Source organism: Lathamus discolor, chromosome 3 (assembly GCF_037157495.1).
Source record: "Lathamus discolor isolate bLatDis1 chromosome 3, bLatDis1.hap1, whole genome shotgun sequence".
Taxonomy (NCBI): Eukaryota; Metazoa; Chordata; class Aves; order Psittaciformes; family Psittacidae; genus Lathamus; species Lathamus discolor.
In genome coordinates this window covers 30,436,502-30,459,490 of record NC_088886.1, presented here as the reverse complement: position 1 = coordinate 30,459,490, position 22,989 = coordinate 30,436,502, and the positions used below count along the sequence as shown (strand labels likewise).

General features: G+C 39.0%; 1 protein-coding gene across 1 annotated transcript; it reads right to left on the bottom strand.

Annotated features, from left to right (window-relative positions):
* Positions 1–250: 250 nt before the first annotated feature.
* On the bottom strand, positions 251–20,138 carry DCUN1D1 (defective in cullin neddylation 1 domain containing 1). The gene is made up of 7 exons (XM_065674494.1): positions 19,639–20,138; positions 10,229–10,445; positions 8,759–8,927; positions 8,055–8,185; positions 3,503–3,585; positions 3,157–3,253; positions 251–1,727 (listed from the first exon to the last, which is right to left on the bottom strand). The coding sequence occupies exons 1-7, from the start codon at positions 19,639–19,641 to the stop codon at positions 1,648–1,650; spliced, it is 780 nt and encodes a 259-aa protein (XP_065530566.1). The 5' UTR covers positions 19,642–20,138; the 3' UTR covers positions 251–1,647.
* Positions 20,139–22,989: the final 2,851 nt, after the last annotated feature.

Sequence of the window (22,989 nt, the reverse complement as noted above, 5' to 3'; positions counted from 1 at the left end):
TTCAGTGCAAGTGCCAATGACTCATTTCAAATATAATGCTGGCCTTATCATGGGACTGTTTAGAGCATGGACTTAAACTTATCTATCCTTACTTGTAATGACAGCCTATCTTCTCCTGGCGCCTGTTCTTTTCCAGCTTGTTTTACATACCAGTATTTCTCAAATATCTTCACAAGTAACTAAGTGAGGCGTAAAAGACCACCACATTTAGCACAAAAGGAGCTCTCAAGTTCTTGTAATATTAAGAATAAAGAATGGCAGCTGATAAAACCTGTTTTGAGAAACATGAACTTGATTTAGTTAAATGTGATAAGAAAATAAGAAGTAGGATGATCAGCAAAATAATTTAAAGCAAACAAAGCCAGTATAGTATTTTATAGCTATCTGATCTGTGCTTGTTTGGGAAAGTTTGACTCTCAATTTCCGTATTTGGCAACCATAGTGATAAGTCAATTTAAGGAAAACTCAACAAAATAAAAAAAATAAAAAAAAAAAAGAAAAAGGATGTCATCCATAATGGCAGTACCTCTATGTTATAAAGAGTTAACTTACTTCTCAGAATAATGGATTTGAAACGTAGATTCACATCAAATTCGCCAGCTTCTTGTAACAATAGGGCCATTTGTTTCATCATACCTCAACCATAAAAATTACGTCTCAATTTAAAATACTGTATTGTGTAGCAAACATTTAAGACACAAATTCAGTATATTCAAGTTTTAAGATTTCCACAGAAATGAAAAACCTTTCTTTGACAGACAGATAAGCATTTCAAAACTGTAATGAAATCTGATTTCTTAGATAATAACCTAGAGAATATTAGATTCTATCAGGACGCACACAGTTGATCTCAATGACACTCACTGAAGGCTGACTATAACATTAAACACGGGTGCTTTAAGTGCACAGTAGTTGAGTCGTACTTCAACTGTTCTCACAGTCAGCTGATGTACAATCAAACCATTCAAATAGGCACCTAGATACCCCAGTATCAACAACCTTGGGTTTTCTTGGTTATTTCTGTAATTCTTTTTATCAGATACTCAAACTCACTTAGACGATACCTGTACTTTTCCAGAACAGAAAAAAAAAGTTATCGGACCCAGTACACTTAAATATATCACTCTTACAGGAAGTGCTATCAATAAGTCTTTGCAACTAGCCCCAAGTGTATATTTAAGGATGCTTTTAAAAATTGTTTTGATGTTGGTCTGTGTAATTCAGATGCCATACAACAGTTGCCTGATGATGACCAGCATTGTGCTTTATGCAAAACCAGAAACCTCAAAATAATTATAAAGCTTAGGATTTATGGGAGATGAAACCAGGGTGGTCCACCAAAAAAAAAAACAAAACAACCAAACAAAACCCCACAAAACCCACCAAAAAAAAAAAATCCATGATGAAATCCACAATGTTGGAATTTCAATGGGCAAGAGCGGTCCAGACTAGAAGAAAAGCCCAAACCACCGGTAGAAGAATGAAATATGATATGGTCCAAGATGTATCCTTAAAGGTTTGTCTCAACCCTCAGCCATATTGTGAGGATTGATCTTCAGTTCAGTCCAGCCAGCAGAAATTGACTGTGCAATTTTCCATTTCAGGTATTTGTACAGACTATGTACACTCTAGAAGGGTCCTTTAGTGCTACACTGTTGTACTTTTTGTCCCAGCAATTTGAGGGCGTGCAAATTCCACAAAGTCATCAATAAGCACTGGCCATGCCCCTAAAAGAAAAAAACACCACACCATAAGAACTGGGTTCAACAAGGCATTATTTTTAAAGCTTCGGATCTAAACAAGCTATTTACTTCCCAGTCTTAACTAAGCACAGTTTTCAGAAAAAAACCTAAACAACCAACACTGCAATTTGGTTTTCTTGCTTAAAATTTGAGAGCTGGTTAAAGACTTCTACTTCCTTTAGACCCAGTTAATATACATACCTTTCGATGGTCAAAATTTCTTCATCTTTCTGAAAAACAAACAAAACCCTGACAAAAATTCTAGCTTAAAACTGTCCTGGGTTTAGCCCTAGAACTCAAACGTGACCTCCAGGATGGCAGCAGATGCTTGAAAAAAATGTTGAACACTGGATGAAGCAGTCTATGTTGTAAGCAGCAGTACATCATAACATGCATTTCCTGCAGCACAATACAATGTTGCATGAATGCAACACTCATCTGTTTGAATCTGCATACTTAACCATACCTGAAAACAGCAAAATGCTCTCCAACAGGAAGCAAGATAGTATAATGCCCTAGAAGGCTGGTGTTACACTATATACTGTTTCGTATTTCTTATCAAGAGGCAATTAAAATGCCTGTCAACATTTTACATATTACAGGCAGCCAAAGATGTCCCCAGCCATGTGCATGACTGTCATGTGAAGGTTAAAAACAACTGTGGGCTGGTTTACACTTTCTCAACTATTCATTTATTGTGGACAGCAGCCCATTTGCTCAATGATAAGGGAAAGAGAACTGCCTGTATTTATGGAATAAAAGTTGCAGAAGCTTGCTCCCTCTGCGCTGGAAGTGTCAAAAGTTTATAGCTTCTTCCACTCACTGAACTGATCTGCCACCAGTGACTGAAGGCAATTAGCTGTTCTTGGCTACAGACTGACTGGAAGAGCAAAGATCAATAGAAAAATTTACAAGAAACACATATGGTAGGAAATAACAGCTTTAACAATCCCTGTATGCTGCCACCTGAACTTCTACGTTATCATGTGTCTTCACATAAATTGAAGCAATCAAAAAGTATTCTCAGCTAAGAAATGCAATAGCCAGAAGACCATACAAGGAAGCATACAGGCCATGAAATCAGTTACTTAGTTGCAGATGCCAAGAACTGTGCTGACAGAAAATCTTCATTTTCTAAATAAACAATAGCAAGGTTTGCCTCAGTAAGAAAGAATTAGTGTCTGAGCTCAGACAGAAGAAAAAAAGAAAATGGATTTAAGAAAGTTTCAGCATTTATTTTTTAAACCTGCAGTAACAAACATGATAACATGCATTAAAAGTAGCTCTATCCAGGCATTACATTGCCAGTGATATTTTAATTATGCTGCTATTAGACAGATGTGCCAAAGCAGATACACAGTAATAAATGTAGTATAAAACACAGAAGTTAATGAAAGAAAATGGAAATGTTTACCTTCCTCATCATAGTTAGACATATCATCTGCTATCATTGTACTAAAGTCTAGAAGAAGGTTCCAGGTATCCTTAGGAATTGATCTTTTATGATGTTCCTGTTTGGAGCGGTGGAAAATTAATATTAAAAAAATAATAATAATAAATTAAAACCCCTTATACACATTTGTTTCTACTATCTTGGACACATTCATATTCCCAGAACGTATTTTGTTTGTACGCATTATGTAAAGTGCAGTATCTGGGATCTGGGTCAAAATAGTCTATTTCATCTACTCAGTAATTTAAACATATCTTCCAAGTTTTGAAAATACTGCAGTCCAGTTTATGTAAAGATTTAAACTTACCAATAAAAATTTGTTCCACAAGTCTAGAAATTTAAATCTTCCATTAAGTACTAGATTCCAATAGGCAATGGCCATTTCTAAATCTGTAATATCAAAATATATTACTTTTAGAGATATACATATCAAATATATGAACTTCACACGTATCAAACACTAAGATGAACCATATATTCATAAAGGTGAAAAGATTCATCATGCACATATAGACCCTTTACAAAAAGGCAACCATAAATAAAGCGTTATACAAGTATCTTCTAGATTTTGATACTATCAATTGAATACAGAGGAACTGAAAATTGCCAATATTAATATCTAACATATCCAAAACACACAAGAATGTCATATGCCTTTTGATATCTAACAATAGTTAAAATTCAGTGAAATACTATGTTTTAGAAATGCTGTTGACTTGAAAATTTGTAGTGTTCTGTAGTAAGATCTTTAATCTTTTTTTGATATATAAATTCACGTAACATGTTTTTTTTTTTTATTATTTCATTCTTAGAGCACCTTTGTTACAGCTGCTGGTTTTCTAAACATGACTTTTGTCAAGTGTTTATTCAGGTTTCCTTTTGGAAGAAATAAGTACTGTACAAGCAGATAGCTGGTTTGTTGTTGGCCTTTTTTGGTCAGGTTAGGGTTTTTGGAACTGACACAGTTCAGGAACAAGAACAACCTGCTTCTGGTCAGGCAAGTGCACGCTGTTGTCAGCAGTGGGAGCTGTTCTAGTGTAGCAGTTAGAAAAAGAGACTGGTTAGTCTAGCATGTAAGGAAAAAAACCCTCACCTCCCTGGCATTTGCCAAAGGCTAAACTGACATGCATTTACTGTTTATTAGTGGCGTACAGCAGCTTGTTAGCTGATAAAAGAAACTTGCATATCTGAGCTCTAAATCTTTACCTAGTGTGATCTCCATTACCAGGCATTAACAAGGACCTCTGACTGTGTAACAAAATGCTGCTGCGATCTTACTGAATTCAGTACCCATCACCAAGTGCATACAGTAACTCCAAAAGGCTACCTAGTCAAGTGACGTCTTTCTTAACAAAAGCTCTTATCTATTTTGTAATCTTCCATAAGCAATCCTCTCGTGAGAGCAGAGAGAAGCGCATGATCAACAGCACCTCAGGAAAAAAGGAAAACTAAAAACCTGACAACCCAAGATGCTGGAACTCTTTCAAAAACAGGGAGGTGGATCTCAGAGATGAAATCAACAGCAAACAAAACAAAGTACGAACTCTGCGTTGCTGGAGGGAAAATAGATGGTGATGGGGGGAGTTCCAGAACTGTTTACTACTTTTGATATCAAAAATTCTCAAACAAAATATTCCCATTATAATGCTTTCTGACCAAAGTAAAGAATAAAATTACTGAATGATTTTCCAGCAGCTAAAAAGGGGTGTGATTTCAGACAAAAGTGTAAGCAATGTACACTAAAAAATTGTAAGTTTAAGAGCAGAAACAAATTAAACAGAAGTCACTACTCCCCAGGAAATCAGCTCTATGTGAAAATGAGAACTTGCTAAAAAAAAAAAAAAACAAACTAGGTATCCATTTTTAACAGAAGATTCAGATACAAAAATATGCACAGAATCACAGAATCCCAAGGGTTGGAGGGGACCTCAAAAGATCATCTAGTCCAACCCCCCTGCAAGAGCAGGGTAACCTACAGTACATCACACAGGAACTTGTCCACTTCAGCTTTCAACTGAAATGACACTCTTTCTAAAATTAGATACAAACTTCAGATTAAGCTGATCAATTTCTCAAGGAAACAATTATAAAACTGAGTTTTATTTAATTGTGATGCATTAATAGCAGGCATACGAAAAAAATGCAAAATCCTTGCATATTCACAGTGGTTTATAAATGAACACTATAAACAAACTGTGCATTTTGACATGCTTATACAATTTTCAGATTATTCTTGTGGCCAAGCAAAGGCCTTTAAAAAACAGACCTCAGGATGCTCCAACCTCAAACTCAGTATTGTGAATCCATAAAATATACGTAAAGCATGAAGACATAATGCCTCAGGACAAACTACATGTTTTGAAAGGAATTTTATGAAATCACAAAATTGGAAAGATAAAATTTTACATTTTCATATGTGAATGACTACTCAGAAAGTCCTCATGGATCAAATATGAAAGTCTCAAAATATATGCTCCCTTTTGAGTTTTATCCAGAGAGATGCAAACAATGTTTGAGACAAGTATCAGCTAAAAGGTATTTTCAACTGATAGGCAAATATCACAAGAACTTTTAAGACAACCCCAGTACTTACAGAGTAGTAAGCAATTATGCAGAGGAAACGCATTTCCAGAACTATGCCTGAACTGCTACACAATGTTTGGAAGATTAGAGACCAATATACATTAAAATCAATTTGCAAGTTCCTACAAGCTGTTATTTAGACACTCCAAAGTTAATTGCCTAACAAGAAGCACGCACTTTTCAGCACTGTATTTGTCCCAATATTCTTTTGCTTCAGGGTTTCCAGAATTATTCTGCCATATTGTTAAATTCGGGCCTGAATCTGTGTACTTATTGGCACCAAAAGGGCTGGTAAGCATCCAGATTTTAAGCACAGTTCTACATCACTTCCGAACCCAAATTGAAAACAAACAAAAAAAAAAAAAAACCACCAAAAAAAAGCCACACAACCAAAAAAAAACCACCTTGTACCATGCATATGCTATATGGATCTGAGAAAACTGTGGTTGTCTTTGTCACTGTTAGAGCTTAACTTGCATAAAGCTTTAATATGAATGAGAAATAAAGCAAAGGACTTAGTTTTCCTGGTCAATAGTTTTTACTGAAGTCTGTTCCATCTGGGATACTCAAAAGAATAATTTCTATATAGGATTAGGGGAAAAAAATTCAGAAAAAGAATGGAAATCTTCCTTATACCTAAGAAATGTGAAAAAGAAAATAAAGAGGTAAATACACCAACAAACAGTTCTGGAATTCTGAAACTTTGAGAATATTAAAAATGATCATTTAATTATGATATCATTGTAATTTCTCATTTCACTTTTACCACCTTACAAGGGTTTTGAAAAATACTCCTTGTGGTGTAAAGCTGTTTAAAAACTAAAACCAACAGAAAAATGGTAACCATAAAACTGAAACAAAACCCTGCAACCATTCATGTTGCAGAACTGATTCGACGACACTCCAAAACCTAACTTCTGTCTTCTCACAATTCAGTTACTGCCCATTTTTAACTCATTCTAGCAGCCAAAAAAATTAATACACCTTTTACAAGAAATAATAATCAGCCCTTTCATTTATTTGCAGGATTCTGATCTGATTACATGCACACACAAGTATTTTCAAACAGTTTAGCAGCACTCTTTTAGCTTCTTCAAAGACAATGAAACTCACAATTCAATTGAAAACAAAAACCAGAATACAGAAAGATGTTAAGAATGACAGAGTCAAAACTAAGACATGGAGATTTTGCGTATTTACTTATTTTTCAACATTCATTTTAAGCCAGAAGTTGGTCTACATATAGAAAGAAGACAACAAAATGAAAACAGAATGCTTATTTTTTCACAGCACGTGAATACAAACCTGGTCAGTAGCTGTTGGTTTAAGGCTTTTTCATTACTAAAAAATTCACAAGCTGCCAAGTAAGAACCTACTAGCCTTTCAGTATTTTATTTCTGCTCAGAAGCAGAACAGTTAAGTCAGCATTTAGAGAGTCATGACATACCGCTAGTTATGGGTAAGATCTGAACTACTCTGTATATAAATTAACGTGCATTCTGGTTGGTTAACATGAAAGAAATTTTTGTTCCCTCATTTTTGCCCTTTTGAATAGACAGATCCACAGACTGTTCATTCAGTTCCATCAGAACTGTGTCGTGCCATTATTTTTAATAAGTGATTCTTTCACTTCACCTGTTACACAAAAGCAAAATCAGTAGAAGAGCCATGAAATAATGAAAAAAAATAACAATAATCAGTGAGCTGAGGAGAAAAAAAAAAAAAAAAAAAAAAGGGAAAAAGGCTGTAAGGCTGTAGGTAGGCACCTATCACCAATGGCACAGCAACAGGCATCAAGACCAGGATATAGAAATTTATTTTGTGCTATTCCACTTCTGTTTTGCCAAGACATCTGCAAGCATTTTTGGTGATACAAGAGACTGTACAGTGTACTTACACGGAAATCAGTTTTACAGCTTAAATCTGTCTTAAAAGTGAACATTCAATTAATCTGTTCAGCGCTGCAAATTCTAAGTAGTATAATTATGCCTTTAGTGTAAGGCCATAATCCACTGTGCTTACTGAGAAATGCACATACTCTCTGTGAAAGAATAAACCTTCTCTCATAAAATTCTGTAGAATATAGTAATGATGCAGATATTTCCATCAATTTTAACACCTCAAATTGACATCTATCTTTCACAACAGACAGGTGTATTTTATCCCAAAGGAGGTAATCTTTTGGACTCACTGGATCACAGTAATACTTTCACTTACTGCTTTAATCAGCCATTTCCCATATTTATGAACAAATATTTACAATTAAGAATACATACCTAAACCTTTCTGCCCCGGATTCTTTGCAAAGTTGAAAGTAAACTGATAAAAATCCTTAAATCTTCCTGGCTCTTTTAATTCTTGTTCCATTTTAGGAATCTGGGCCTTCAGTTTTTCTATGCTGTCACATCTGCATTTTAAAAAGCATGTTTATTGGTGTATTAATTAATTTTTCCATAAAGCATGAGTTATAACTTAAATAATTGTGGGATCCAATATAATTATTAAAAAAATCAGGAAGCCATTAATTAGTCTGCACCTATACAACTACTTCACTTCTTTATTACACTCCCATTTGCATACTCTAGCTCATACACCGAATTCCATAATTCAACTGATTTTTAGAAAAATGTGATAAAGACTATTACATTTTCATAAGGCAAAGAAAACCCAGATATTCTAGACTGCAGACCGACATCCTTGCTTTACCCACCTGAGTAGCTCTATGGCAAATAACTGAAACACAACCAAGGCAAGTAGCACTCAAAGCCGCCTGCACTTGTTTGGTCACTAAGCATCTAGCACAAAGACAGCAGATGCATTTTTACAGAGGCAGACAAGGGATGCTATACTCCAAAAAGTCTTTGAAGTCTGAAAGGACAATGTGATTATGAATTCCCCAAAACAGGGCTGTTTCACTGTTACATTCCAGTTTCTGACACTGGGTTACACTGTCCATGTCTCATACTTGCTGCATACTTACCCTAGCTCAGTCATTCCATCCATGAATTCCACCTTTGAAAATTCACACTGTGTTGCAGCTCGGAATTTCCATGCAATGATGAGTACAGTAATGCTGGCTGGGTCAAGAGCTAGATCATCACAAAACTGCTGTATACCATCTATACCAATTTTATTTTCATCTTGAGGATCTTTGGGATATAAAAGTAAGTATCAAGAAAAACAGATTTTTGAAAAAGCTAATTTATTCTATAACTGCATTTAAGATTTGCATGACAATATATTTCAGACATTTTCATGACAATATTTTGGGGATCAGGCCTTATGAATGAGTATTTTAAAAGCAAAATTAAATTAATATTTTCAATGGTGAAGCTTTAAGAATTGAAGGAGTTACTACAATAAAGCCTCCCATACAATAAAGCTTATGTTATTTTCATTGAGAGACAAAAGCATCACAAACATTTGTTTTCTGCCTAATAATATACATGATACTGCGACTCATTCCGTACAGAGAACAGTCGTCCTTTCCCACCAGCACACTTAACTACTGTCATCTTTGGTAAGACTGCTGATCTGTGTACCATTACAAACAATTCTGCAGTGTCCATTTGCAAGCTGTATTGATACTGATTATGGTCAGAATAATCAAATCTGACCATAAACTAAATTAATCTTAGTTTTATGCATTTTATGGCAACACCAGCATGCATGAGATTGGACCGATCCAAGAGGTAAATGCAATCCAAGAGGACAAGAGGAAAGTTATGTTGCCCCATTACTGATTCCAAGTCAGCCAGACATACTCCTTTTTCCACAAAGCAATCAACATCTGGTCTGGAAGTGAGATGCTCACATTTCAAGTGCACTAACAAAGATCTACTAACTTGAGCCAACAAAGACTTCAGGAATTTGGATCACACACACATGTGAAAAATGACAGAAAACATAGCACTCATTTTTAGATTTATTTGAAGTGCTAAAGCACAGAATTTGCTCTACTGTACTGAGACCACTTTACTATTTGTGGTAGGATATCATCAGTTCAGCACTGGCTAAATAACTTTGTTTTCCTCTCTGTTTGTAACTATTTGATAATAAGCACAAGGTGAATAAAAATCAAGACAGAATCCATCCTTGGTATGCAACCTGTCACTGTGTCAGGATCCAGTCCCAAGTGATGCACTTCCCCCAGAACAATCACCTAAAATCCACATTAACCATTACATTTACTCACTGTCCACACAATTCCAGTTCCAAGACACTATCCCGTATAAATGTGTGTATATTTTGAGCACGTAAAGCAATCACACATAATCCTTGTGAAGCAGAAGCCTACATATATTCCCCTTCAAGCCTGTACTAGTAATAGGAAAACCAAAGCTGAAAGAGTCAAGATTGTCAAGCACAAGAGCACAGCTGCAATGATACATTGTAATTAAGAATACATACATACAACTATGAAATAAACCTTAAAATTCAGGGTACTCACCTTTGTATCTGTTATATAGCTGTTCTAGCTTCTTTCTGTCCAATGATCCTTTAACACTCTCTCGTATATAAAGTTCAGGATTTTGGAAAAAGTTGTCTGTTGCAACATCTAACTTCCAGTCATTTTGAGACAGACAACTCACCGCTGTCTTTTCACTAGATTGTGTGAAGACCATAAACTGACGCACTTTATCCTTCTGTGATGATTTCAACTTGTTCTAGTAAAAACAGACAACACTGTAACTAGAAACGTTCTATTGGACACACACACAAAAAATAACCCAGTACCTAAACCCCAAAATCCAAACAAAACCAAACAATTTTAAATTAAAACAAACAAACAAACTCACCTTACCTTCATTCTAGGTACTCCACATTGTATCCAGACTGAGTTAAATCATTACAAAAATCATGCTGGCAAAGCAATGACAGAAATAAAAAAAAAAGGATATTCTTACTGCATATTTGGTGAGAGAGCTGAAAAGCACTGGAAATTCATATGCAGCTGTAGGCTGGGACACCTTTCTATTTAAACCAATTTGGGTTTTTTTTTTTAATTAAAAAAAAACCCAAAATATTCTCCTCTTAATAGAAGAATGATACACCTATCAATAAAGGAAAACTGAGATGCCTAAATAGAACCCATGGCTATCAAACTATTCGACAGATTAACTGCCTCAACAGACGCAGCAGATCAAGCCATTTAATAGATTACCATCACTGAACCAAAGGCTGGCACTGTTAGTCCCAGCTGACCAGACTAACAGAAACACCAGCTAGTGCAGGACCAGGGGCAAAACCATACTGCCAGGAACAGGATCTCTTGATGTGTCTCTTGATGGCAGCAAGGAACTAGGCTGGGTCATCCATCTCACGGAGCTACACGCTGAGCTAACTTAAGGGAATAGATATGTTTTGAAAGTTTTTTAGAGATTTTTCACTTTGAAGGTGCTCAACTCTACCTATGTGATTTGCACAACATTCCTGTGAGAAGGCACTGTCTCAGCTCACAGGTGCAACAACTGAAGCTAAAAAAAAAAAATTAAAAAGAGGGCAAGTAATTTTGCCAAAGGCAAGCAGGGGAGTATGTAGCCAAGGTGAGAGCTCTGGAATTTCAGGCCCCCTGCCCAGACCAAGACACATCCCTTTGCTCTAGCGCAAAACGGAATGGAGAACTTGCTGCCAGTCATTTATCAGCATAGACGAATTCCCAAGGATATTTTTTTTTTTTTATGAGAAGCACACTCACTGTTTCAAGGTTATTAGTTACACAAAACTAACTGCTGATCAGGAGAAAGCCTTCATACAGCACTGAATCCAAATTCAGTTCTAAAGTTCACTTGATATATTCAAAGCAAAAAGACTCCTAATGTTACAACTTGGTAAATAAAAGTTCTGACTTTTAAGTTGGAATTAGGTTTCTTACATGGCACAAATATTTCATTTGCAGTTTACCTCGCATTCTAACCAAAACTTGTATATTTTCATTAGTGCAATTTCCAAGGACATGGCTCCTTCTCAGGGACTATGGGGAAAAAGAGAAAAAAATCTCTAGACATGATAAATTATCCTTAGCTAAAGAGCAAATGGCTTTGGAGTAGTATGAGCTCAAGCTCCTCATTCCAGAGGATCATTAGTTTTTCATTAGAAAAAAAGAACTAATGCTTCAGAACACAAATTCATCTGTTCTAAAAGTCAAAATCAGTTTTCTGCTGCTTGATGACAGTGAATGTGAATGCTACAGAATCACATCTGGCTTAAACTAGTACCTCCATAATATACTAAAGAGACCAAAACCCTTTGAGCTATGATCCCTTAAATTAAAAAAATTTAAAAATTAAAAAAAAAATTAAAAAATAAACTCTCCAAACCAAAACAACCCTGTAGCTACAATACTTAGCTAAAGCCAAAATTTCAGCGCACACTCCAGACAAACAGCGACACTAGGTTAGGCTATACTACTAAAGTTACAAAGTGTTGCTGCATTATTTCAGTCTCTTGAATAAATTTCTCACATTGGACCTTTTGCTACTCAGATTTTCAGAAATGGTTCCAGACAAAGGTAAAACCATCTGAGCAGGTCCTGAAAAGACCCACTGCTGACTATGCTATTATGACTATTTCCCAGCAGACATTCAGCACCTTACAATATTGAGCTCAAGCTTCCACAAAAATCACACATGCTCGCAAAACCATGTGGAATGACTTCCAGTAATGACTAATGGATTTTTAGCTGCAGTTTTTAAAAATATATTGTAAACTCTGGTATATTAAAACAAACCATTGAATGAAATTCCATATGAAGATGAAACAATCCCAAGGCTAATCTTCTGTACCAATTACCAGCTTCCTCAAATCAGTTCCACACAACCAGACTGCCACATCACTACAGACACAGATTCAGCTACACTTTACAAAGCTAGTACCTTTAATCATTAGGTTTTTGTTTATGTTTTGGGGGGGGCTTTTGCTTTCTTTTGGTTGATTTTTTGATTAGTTGGCTTTGTTTGGGTTTTTTGTGGGGTTTTTTTTTTTTTTTAACACATACACATAAGTATACACAGCCCTTTTAACAATGAGTATTCTGTAGAACCTCAAGAGGCTTTGTTCTGCCCTGCTTCAGCAAGGGTAAACTCTAAAAGCAATGACATACAACAGAGAGTCAATGACATACAACAAAAAGTCAAGGAACAAGTTTAAAATGGCTTCGCAGTGGATGCTCAAGACCACAAAAGGTAGCGTGTTTTGAGTACTGTCGCTTAAAAGGAGAATGTAACTTACTAGATAAAAAAAACTGCAGTGTAAATCATTTTTATGATAAAATTTAAATCCTATTATGCACAAGAGATCTTCCTGTGCTTAGGACTCCCTAAGTGATACTCACAATGTAAAAACCTTTTTAAAAAGAACACTGACCTTGCCAGGAGTCACGCAGTTAATGACACTAATCAGTACAGCATTCACTAATACATGAAGATGCAATAAATCACACAGTTCAGCCATAATCTTTCTCTGAAACAACTGTATTTTTACTGGTCAAATACAAGTTTATTTTTAGTGAAGAACTGCCAAAGCCCTTTCTTTATATTTGATGAATGTTTCCACAGAAGCTTGCCAATGTAGATGAGACACTCCACATCCCAAGTGACTAGACAACAAGCAAGACAGCAAGAGAAGAAAATACTGCTGAGTTTTTATTATGCTATTACAACTCTTCTTTCATCACATTAAAAACCCACACTTCAAGGAGGAACAGGTTCCAAGCTCTCTGCATTTTTAAGGGCTATTTCTAGAAGCCAACCTCTAACAGTCTATTATTGTTTTAAGTGTGCAATACAGAAGCCAGAGCACCCTATAACCTTTAATCCTGTAGTCATCAGGCAACAAATATCTTACACTGCAATTGTACCTGCTGTACTGCAATGCAATTCATTTAAACTGCCTCAATTTTAACACTAGTAAGGAAGATAGAATTTCGACAGGTATCTACCTTGCTAAAACATACAAGTGAAACCCAACGGAAAACAAATGCAACAAATCTTCTAGTAAGTCTTATCCCTTGGGGTAAGGGGAAAAGGAAAAACTCAGATCTGCAAGCCTTTGATCAAGTCTGTGTGATACCCAAGCTACCTCTCATAATGAGGATGTCACAGGAGACAGAAGGTGAACTTACTTTTAAAACACAGAATAAATTCTCCAAATGAACAGCTACATTATGTATTCCTAAAACTACAATAATTGTATTATTCTAATGAATGTCTGATGCTGTAACACTGATTTTAAAATGAAAATTTGCCTCTTCCCACAAAGTACCAAATTTGACAATTCTAGTTGAATAACCTATCCTTGATCTGATACTTCAGTAAAAGATTAGTAATGAATATTAAAAAAATAATATTACTTGTGCATCCCCCACTCCAAGTTGTCAGTGGGGTTTTATTTCTGGCCTGACTAAAAGTCCCTTCATCTAGGGGAGGAGGCTTTCCCAGTGTAAGGTTAAAAAATGGTACAACTGATCTGCCAACTCTGACTACATGGTTGTTTTTCCTTATCTTCTACATTCAATTTTTAGTCACCTCAGATTCACCAAGTGAGACCCCACTTGGAGTATTGTCTGCAGTTATGGTGTCCTCAACATATGAAGGACATGGAGCTGTTGGATCAAGTCCAGAGGAGGGCCACAAGGACAATCAGGGGGCTGGAGCCATATGAAGGCAGGCTGAGAAAGTTGGGGCTGTTCAGCCCGGAGAAGAGAAGGCTGCATGGAGACCTCAAAAGCAGCCTTCCAGTATCTGAAGGGGAGCTACAAAGATGCCAGAGAGGGACTCTTCATCAGCAACTGTAGTGACAGGACAAGGGGTAATGGGTTTAAACTTCAACAGGGGACTTTCAGATTAAATATAAGGAAGAAGTTCTTCACTGTGAGGGTGGTGAGGCACTGGAACAAGATGCCCAAAGAAGTGCTAAATGCTCCATCCGTGGCAACGTTCAAGGCCAGGTTGGACAGAGACTTGGGCAACATGGCCTAGGGTGAGGCACTCCTGCCCATGGCAGCGGAATGGAACTAGATGATCTTAAGGTCCTTTCCAGCCCTAACCATTCTATGATTCTATGAACACCTCTGCCCAATGGTCATCAACATTTTCTGGATAGCTAACAGCTGTATGAGGGCTCCACTGTCCTGGATAACATCCATGGGAAACAGTAACAATCTTCATCTCACACTGCCTGGACTGGAGAGCTGAAGATTCCTACCAAAATCCCATTCATGCCTTTTGCTCAAAGGTTATATGCAGCCATCAGCTAGACAAACAGTGTATGATCAGTTTGAAGTATCACTGGCCAAAACTCCTTATGGCCCCCAGAGAAGACATTCACACAGTTACTCCTCAACGAGTAACTGATTTTCACCTTTCCCTTCCCAGCCACAGCTAGTTTCACTCCTAACTACAGGAATTTGAATGACGTGATGATACCTGTGCTTTTGTTTCTGGAGTCAAAGAAAGCCTGTTAAGTTCTCATGCATGTGACAGGTAAAAGCCTATTCTAAAATAGTATCAACCTCCACAAACTCTAGGCTTTTATACTAACTGCATTTATACTCCAGCAAGGCTGCGGGAAGCATACTTGCACTTTTTAAGGACCCCAGTGACGTCAGTTCAAACCCAGAATAACTTCATCTCACACGCAGAACAGGCTTGTGCATGTAATAATAACCTCACAAATCATGACTGACAGTTTTGTCGCATCTTTATATGACACTAATGGTCAAGAGAATATTGTTCCTTTACAGTGTCTGAATCATTCCACGTTGGGCTGTAACCATGAAAGGACCATACAAGACATCTGGCAAATAATGTGGTTCACTGCTTATATTCAACAAATACATAGCTAAAGCTTAAATGGCAAAATCATGAGTGTTTTCATTAGTTTTCTGAGAAAACAAAATTCACAACAGAAGTCTGTGAATACACTTTATTACATTTGAATCCATTATCTGCGATGGTATACACGTATACTACCAAAACCATCGTAAAATCCTAGGTAAAGACAAAAACAATTCAAGTAAATAGCCATAGTTTCTGTATAATGTAAACAAACATATCCCTCAACTACTTTGTATTTTCTACAGCAGCTTCTCAAAAAGAGGACACACAAAGTAAGATAGGCAATTTTTAAGCTTCTGTTTCAAAGTTATGTGAAATCCATTTGTTTGCAGTGGAATGGAACAAAACAAAGATTTACAAGGTCTGCTGAGGTATAAAATCTAAGGAAAAAAATTAACAAGCAACATAAAATCAAAGTTGCTTTTTATGCCCTCTAATGTTCTTTTTAGTGGATGAAACAATTTCAGTACTTGCGTATGAGCAGAAAGTCTTTCCTAGAACATCAATACAAAGCTACCTAGAAGAATGCAGTAGTTGCAACAGTTTTTTTAGGTCATTCACATTGGCCCAAGAGGTGAAAGAAACACCAAAAATCTGGACTTATTCTATTTAAAAAAGACAAAATAAAGCTGCCAGTTGTTTAGCATTCTTAACTCTAGTCCAGGTCAGAAGCTGCATTCATAGCTTATATTTGCATTGGCACCATAAAACATAACTAAAATATCAAGAGCTACATAATATACTTCTCACACCTTGCTCTCAAAGTAGTTCATATTCCTGAATAATTTTTTTCATGGCTGTAGTTAAAAGTGATTTTACAGCACAAGTTCAAAGGATTCTCTGGTAAGCTAGAAGAGGAAACAAGATCATGCACCATCTTGCCTAGCACTCTGACTACTCCATCCTAAGCGTAATGCCAAGAATCTCAAAGTTTTACTACAGGATAACCAAAACCAAAAACATTTAATATCAACAAACAGCTATAGACATGAATATTCACCACAAAAACAGCCTTACAGAATAGCTTGTTGAGTGAAACACTGCATAACAATGTCATGAACTACAATACCATTACAGGAGACAGCGTCAGACATGAAATTCTTGTAATACTAAATTTTTACAATTTCCTGTCACCTGAGGTTTGCAGTAGGAAATTATGTATTTATCAGCATAGAAATATTCTTCAGAGACTATACTGTACAATATAATAGGTAAAGTAAACAGAGATAAGGTTAACATTTGTCTCTGGATAAATACATGGATACTCACACACTTGCCTTGACTATCACACATAGTCCTAAATTCATTAAATTATTCATAATAGTACAGGTAGTGGCTCTTCTCAGAGAGTACAATGGACCAGCTTGCTGCTCTGTCTTGATTCGCAGGCACATTACTTGTCCTTGCGGTGAGATGAAGCAATAACATACTAACAGGCAAGGTGAAGGAGACCACTTCTACAGATGCTGCTCAGCTCAAATGAGAATGTGGGTAAGAGGCAGATTGCTATCAGCAACCCAAGGAATGTTGTCAGGGTGGCGTACCTGAGCACTGGACAGAAAACATTTTTCAAGTTTCCCAAATGGCCAGAGTGAACCTAACAGGCTGCTGTAATGGTGTCACTCCCACACATTGGACAAAGACAGTTCAAAACCAGGAAACCTGTGTCCTAAAAAACACCAGACATAAAAACACTGGCGAGTGACAAGACTAAGTCAGAGACAGAACTGCTCTAACTGGCAGCGCTACACGGCAAGTAAGAGCCAGGCCTCAGCTACAGAAGCCTCTTCCGCAGCACTTACTATGCCAGACAAGCAATTCGGCCCTAGGAACATGCCACAGCCACTGGAAGGACTAGCCAGGGCAGTAGTGCATATGGTCAGAAAAATGCAATGTTGAATCTCAAGTGTCTGGATGGACATCTTCAAATCTCTGAAGAAGTCTCCCTATTCTTTCCCCTAATTAAATAGGGAATTTTGACATACCACAAGTATAGGTACAGAATCCTATGCCGGGCCACTAGAAATAATTCATACCTGCGTTTACTACTCCTTCAGCTGCAGGCTGTCATTTCATCCCACTTCAGTGTCTATGTCATCCTTTCACCTGGGTGTTGGAGTCAATGAGCACAACCTGGAACATAGTTGTTTGCATAGGGCCTAACAACGATGCCCAGGGCCATGACTAGAGTATTCAGATACTTCCTCCAATCTGATAAATACCAATCTATCAGTATAGTATTGTTCCACAGAATTTATCTGCTAGTTTTTCAGTGAAGTATTTCCAAGAAGACTTAAGCAGATAGCATTCTGCTGTTTCTCACAAAAAGCTATTCTGAGGATAGCATGCCTCATTATTTCTGTTATCCTGCCACTTGCTCGAGTACTGTACAATTCACATTTCTAATCACATAGCCAGCCAATAATATCTGTCTGTACAAGACACCAATAATGTACTTATTCTGCATACTTACACTTAATATATTGCGAGACTGGCTAGGTGATTTTCATGGAAAAAAGTCTTCATAAAAATTTGTGTAACATGGCTACATCAGTGCAATCTGAGACAGTCCCAGAACTACAGGGTTACAGTAAGACACCTCTATGATCCGAACTTTACCCAGACTTTAGTTTTAAGCTCCCATTAAAAAAAAAATAAAAATAAATAAAAAAATCAAGTGAAGATCTATATCAAACTACTTAATTAAAAATTAGACTAGTAACATAGTGACATGTTTATTATAGAGGCACCATCTAATACGGCACCACTAATTTAAATTCTCGGTAACCAAATTTTTATGCCAACATAACTCACTCAGTTATAACTCCGTCAGTTAAACGTGACTTTTTTTTTTTAGTACCCTTTTAACACTGCTGGCCAGAATAATATTAACTGCAGGTATAAGGTATCTTTATACCACTAAGTATATACCAGTAGATCTTAAAATTCCCTCCTACACCCATCCTAAGACAATACAGCCGCAATAGAAAGTACAACTTTTAACTGTACAGGTGTAGCTGAAGCTGTACAACTTGTGTACACAGAGGATGCCTAGAAGTATGACTATAAATACGTTCCCTCGGGTGCATAAGACACTGTGCCAGTGACCAATAAGAAGCCCCCTTATTTAAAGCTAAGGAATGTCTTTTTCTTTGTTTAGTCAAACAAAAATAGCATATTTTGTTCCAACCACTGCGGTTTCCCTCTGTAAGAGAAAAGGGAGAATGTCTGCCGATTTGAAGATCCATAGCAAATCCTCAGCTATAAGGAAAAAAAAATACTATGGAGAAAATACAAGATAGCTCTTCCTTTACAACATTTATATGAATAGGAGCCTTCCCAAAACCACAAAACAATTATCCAGAAACTCTCCAGCATAACCTCAGTTCAAGAGGCATCAACATGCCCAAGTTTCCCAGTGCACTGACAGCACTTAATGGGCCACGACCTGCTTAAAATCCTGACAAAAAACTCCAAGTAGCCCCTGGTTTCTGGCAGCCTCCTGTACTCCATCCAGTGGGACGCTGTTCACCATCCCACACAGGACAGACAAGCTGCTCACAAAACATCTCTCCTGCCACTGTCCTGTGCAAAGGCGCCTGGACCCTCCTACAAGGTGCAAGCAAGTACCTCGTCGCCGGGAGGAGGCCTGACAGACCCCCGCGCGCCGAAGGCCTTCGCTGGATCCCGGCGCCCCCCACTCTAGGCCCCTGCCCAGGGGCCAGCTCCTGCCCGCCAGCCCCGCGGCCAGCGGCCCCGACCCGCTGCGCAGCCCCTCCCAGACTCCACACGCTCTCCCAGTCCTGCCTAGTAGGAGGACCTAGGAGCCTACAAACTCAAAACACCATGCTCCTTCTGCGGAGTCCTCGGGACCAGCTCTGTCGCCTCTCCCGTCGAGCCGCTCCCGGACACCCGAGCCCGCCACGACTAGGCCCCGCTGCCCCTGCGGCGGCGCCGCCGCAGCTGGCCAGCCCCGAGGCGCTCGGCCGGGCAGAACCGAGGGGTAGCCCGGGAGGACACTCACCATGTTGAGAGCTGTGCAGGCCTCTTCCCTCACGGCTCAGGCAGAGACTGAGGGCGGCGGCGGCAACGGCTTCCTCCGGCGGCGGCAGCTTCCAGCTCCTCACGGGCCCTTCCGCCGCCTCCCGATCATGCGCAGTGCGGCGCATCCCCCGCGCCGGGAGCTGATGCTGCGCGGCCGCGGCGCAAAGGGAGGGAGCCCGCACCGCGGGGCGGCTCGGCTCGGCTCGGCGCGGCAGCCCTTGGCCGCTCCTGGCCCCGTCCGGGTTTTCTGCTGGAGCGCCTGGCGCTAGCAGCGCGGCTTTTGTGGCTGCAGCGCGAATGACGGGCTGGTCGTCGTACGCAGCTGAGGTGGGGGGTGCCGCGCTGCGGGAGGAAAGGAGGGCCTTGGCTCGAGGAAGGGAAGGGAGACGAGCCCACCTCCGGTGTCTTCGGGGCTGGGAGCTGGGGCGGGCTCCCCTCGCGCGGCGAGCTTGGGCGAGGAGAGGCCGCGGAGCAGGAGCGGGCAGCTGTGGCCGCAGCCCGGTGCCGCCGCCTTAGGGGCGCGGGCCGCCCGGGTGCCTCAGCCCCTCTGCCGCCTCCGACCGCCGGGAGCCGCGGCAGCCCCGCGTCCCTTTTCTGCCTGGGAAATTCCTTATTTTCTCAGACACCTGAAATCAAAGCGTTTTGCGAGGTGTGCACGCGCGTGGTGAACACGGGCGCCCCGCTTGCAGCGGTGTTCCGCGGTTTCTGTCGAGGGCACAGCCCCAGCGCATGGAGTTAAAAGACGTGGGATGGAAAAAGCCCGTGGGGTTTTGAGGATGGATTCGGAAAGGATGCAGAAGACGTTTGCTGAGCAGCCACGGAGACTCGGGGAAGGTGAAGTCACAGGCTAGCAACTAAAGTTGCTAGAGGCATTTTCCTACGGGACCCTCTCCATACTTGCAAGATCCTCCTGCTGGAGGTTGTAATCCCCTTTGGGCAGCTGTTGCTTCCAAGGGGCTGTTGACAGATGCAGCTTTTTCTGCAGTAGTATAGACGTGCTAATAAAAGAGGTTATAAGCATTAAATCACAGTTTGTACCAATATCCGAGACAGCTGATTTTTCCCAAGAAAGCTTACTTTACCTACTGCAGATTTCTGGCAGCTGAGGAGGTTGGGGGAAGCAGACTATTTGCTGATAAAACTCTTCAGTGGTGGCAAACTGCTAGTTGCGAAGGACAAAGGTTTGAGATCTCATTCTTGTTCTCTCCATCTCCTGCTGAGCTGGGAGCTATTAAAATAAGCTTCTGTATTTGTATTACATGACTGATATGATGGCACATACACAAAAGAAATTACACATACGACCTTAGAAAACCATTCTCCATGACTGATGTCCAGGGTTTATGTTTTTTAAAGAAAAGGGCCTGAATTGCTCCTCACTTATTTCACTAAAAAGCAGAGCTAAGCTTAGATGGGAGTGTGAGGAGTTAAAGTACTATTTGTAGAGGAGAATGAGGCCTGACCTGTGGAGTATCCAGTTTTGCTGGTGTTCTGAAATGGTAAATTTAAGAGTTGTCTTCATATTAAGTATATGGTAATATGTGTGAATTCAGTTATCCTGAGAGATGCTAGTTGCCTGGATACCTTGAATCCTACTGAAAAGCGTGGTTTTTGGAATCGAGGATGGCTGCAAAATGGCCAGTGTAAACAGCCATGAACACTGCAGACCAGCCCAGTCCACGTGAACCAGGGCATGGGAGGCAAAGCCAAACCTGAAAATCTATTTCACTGAGTTAGCTAACTGCCATCACTGTAATGTGCTGTGACAGTCCTCCTACAATCTGAAAAAACAATTCAGACCTGGGGAATTACTGTGACATGTAGCAATCTGAGAGATTACCTGTGATTGCACTGGATTCCTCAGGACAGAGACAGGATTTGCAAGTGGCTTGTTTTTCCCTAGTATCTGTGAGTCTTCCTGGTTTTCTTTAGTGCAGGGTCTGCTGGGGTTGGGTTTTTTGAGTGTGTGTCTGGGGACACGCTGTGCTTAGTTACTCTTTTAACAAGTTGTACATAAGGTTATTTTAACTTCAAAGAATGTTGAAAAAGTCTTCCTTTCATTTTGCTTCTTCACTGAATAATGTACTAAGCATGTGTTGAATGTTTTCGTGTTTAGGACCTAATTAAAAAGGTAGAGCTGATTTTATGCATTCAACGTAAGTTTAAAAATATTCCTTGAAAAATTCACCATTGCTACAACCTTTAGTTCAATCTATTATATTCGTTGTCAGCCTGAGTTACTAATTTGAAGTATTTAAATTAGCTGCAAGTCTGGTGGAATTTACTCTCAATACTTTAATGTTCAGAAATTGTTCCTGCTGTACATTTTTTTTTTTTGCTGGGAGTCAGGATATTTGAAGTCTGCTTCCAACTTTGACTGACTTGTGATTTGATCTCTCCAACTTACTAAATTACTCCACATTATGAATTACTATTGTATAAAACATAGAAAAATCATATTTAACTGCTTTGCAGGAGCTTCTTATTAGGGCAGATAAAAGCAGATAATTCAGTAAAATGCAAATCAAATAAAATGTGTGAAATGCAGATTAATGCTATTCCTGTTGTGCATGCTTTGTTTGCAATGCTGTTTTGTTGTTGGCTTGGGTTTTGTTTTTTTCTGTTTGTTCTGTGGGTTGTTTTTTTTTTATTTGGGGGTTTGTTTGGTTTGGTGTTTTTTCAGTTTCAGTTACAAGGTGAAACTGTACACAAGAAAATGAGTGGCTTTCTGCTGCCATTTAAGTTGTAAATCTAGTGTTACTGATTTTAGTGGGAGATACAGTATGCTCTTCTGTCTTTTTTATTACAGTGCTTCCATGGGTATGTCTGAATTGACAAATCAAATGTAAGAGCTCTTCAGTACCACAGCCAGGCTATCTGGTGCCTCAGCCTGAGCCAGTTTGATTAGACTGCTTGAGTTATCTTCCCCATACATAGCACATTGCAGTAGGCATATCCTGCACAGCAGATGCTTCAGGACACAGTCAGAGGGCTCCAATTCCATTCATGTCCATATGCCTACTGGCAGGCTGTACATATGCAGATGTAGATCTGCAGTTCAATGACGTATGTGCCATCTGAATTTCAGAATTTCTGGGCAGAGGGAGATGCTTTATAAAGCAAGAGGCACCATGAGGCTGCCAAAAAGTGTACGTGTATGTGTTCAGAGTAAATTGTCTAAATTGGGCTTTTTAGCTTTTGTACAACTCCATCCAGGATGGCACACCAAGTCAGACCAGTGATAAACAGCTCTGCTATTTGTAAACATGACACACATTCAGTGATACAGACTAGGAGGAAATATTATTCATTGTGCAATCTGCATGCAGCA

What these genes read in the sequence shown, in the direction of transcription:
- DCUN1D1 (XM_065674494.1), bottom strand. An exon ending in TCCGGGGCAGAAAGGTTTAG is followed by an intron (nt 3,586 to 8,054) that starts GTATGTATTCTT and finishes TTGATATTACAG; the next exon opens with ATTTAGAAATGGCCATTGCC. An exon ending in TGTGGAACAAATTTTTATTG is followed by an intron (nt 3,254 to 3,502) that starts GTAAGTTTAAAT and finishes CGCTCCAAACAG; the next exon opens with GAACATCATAAAAGATCAAT.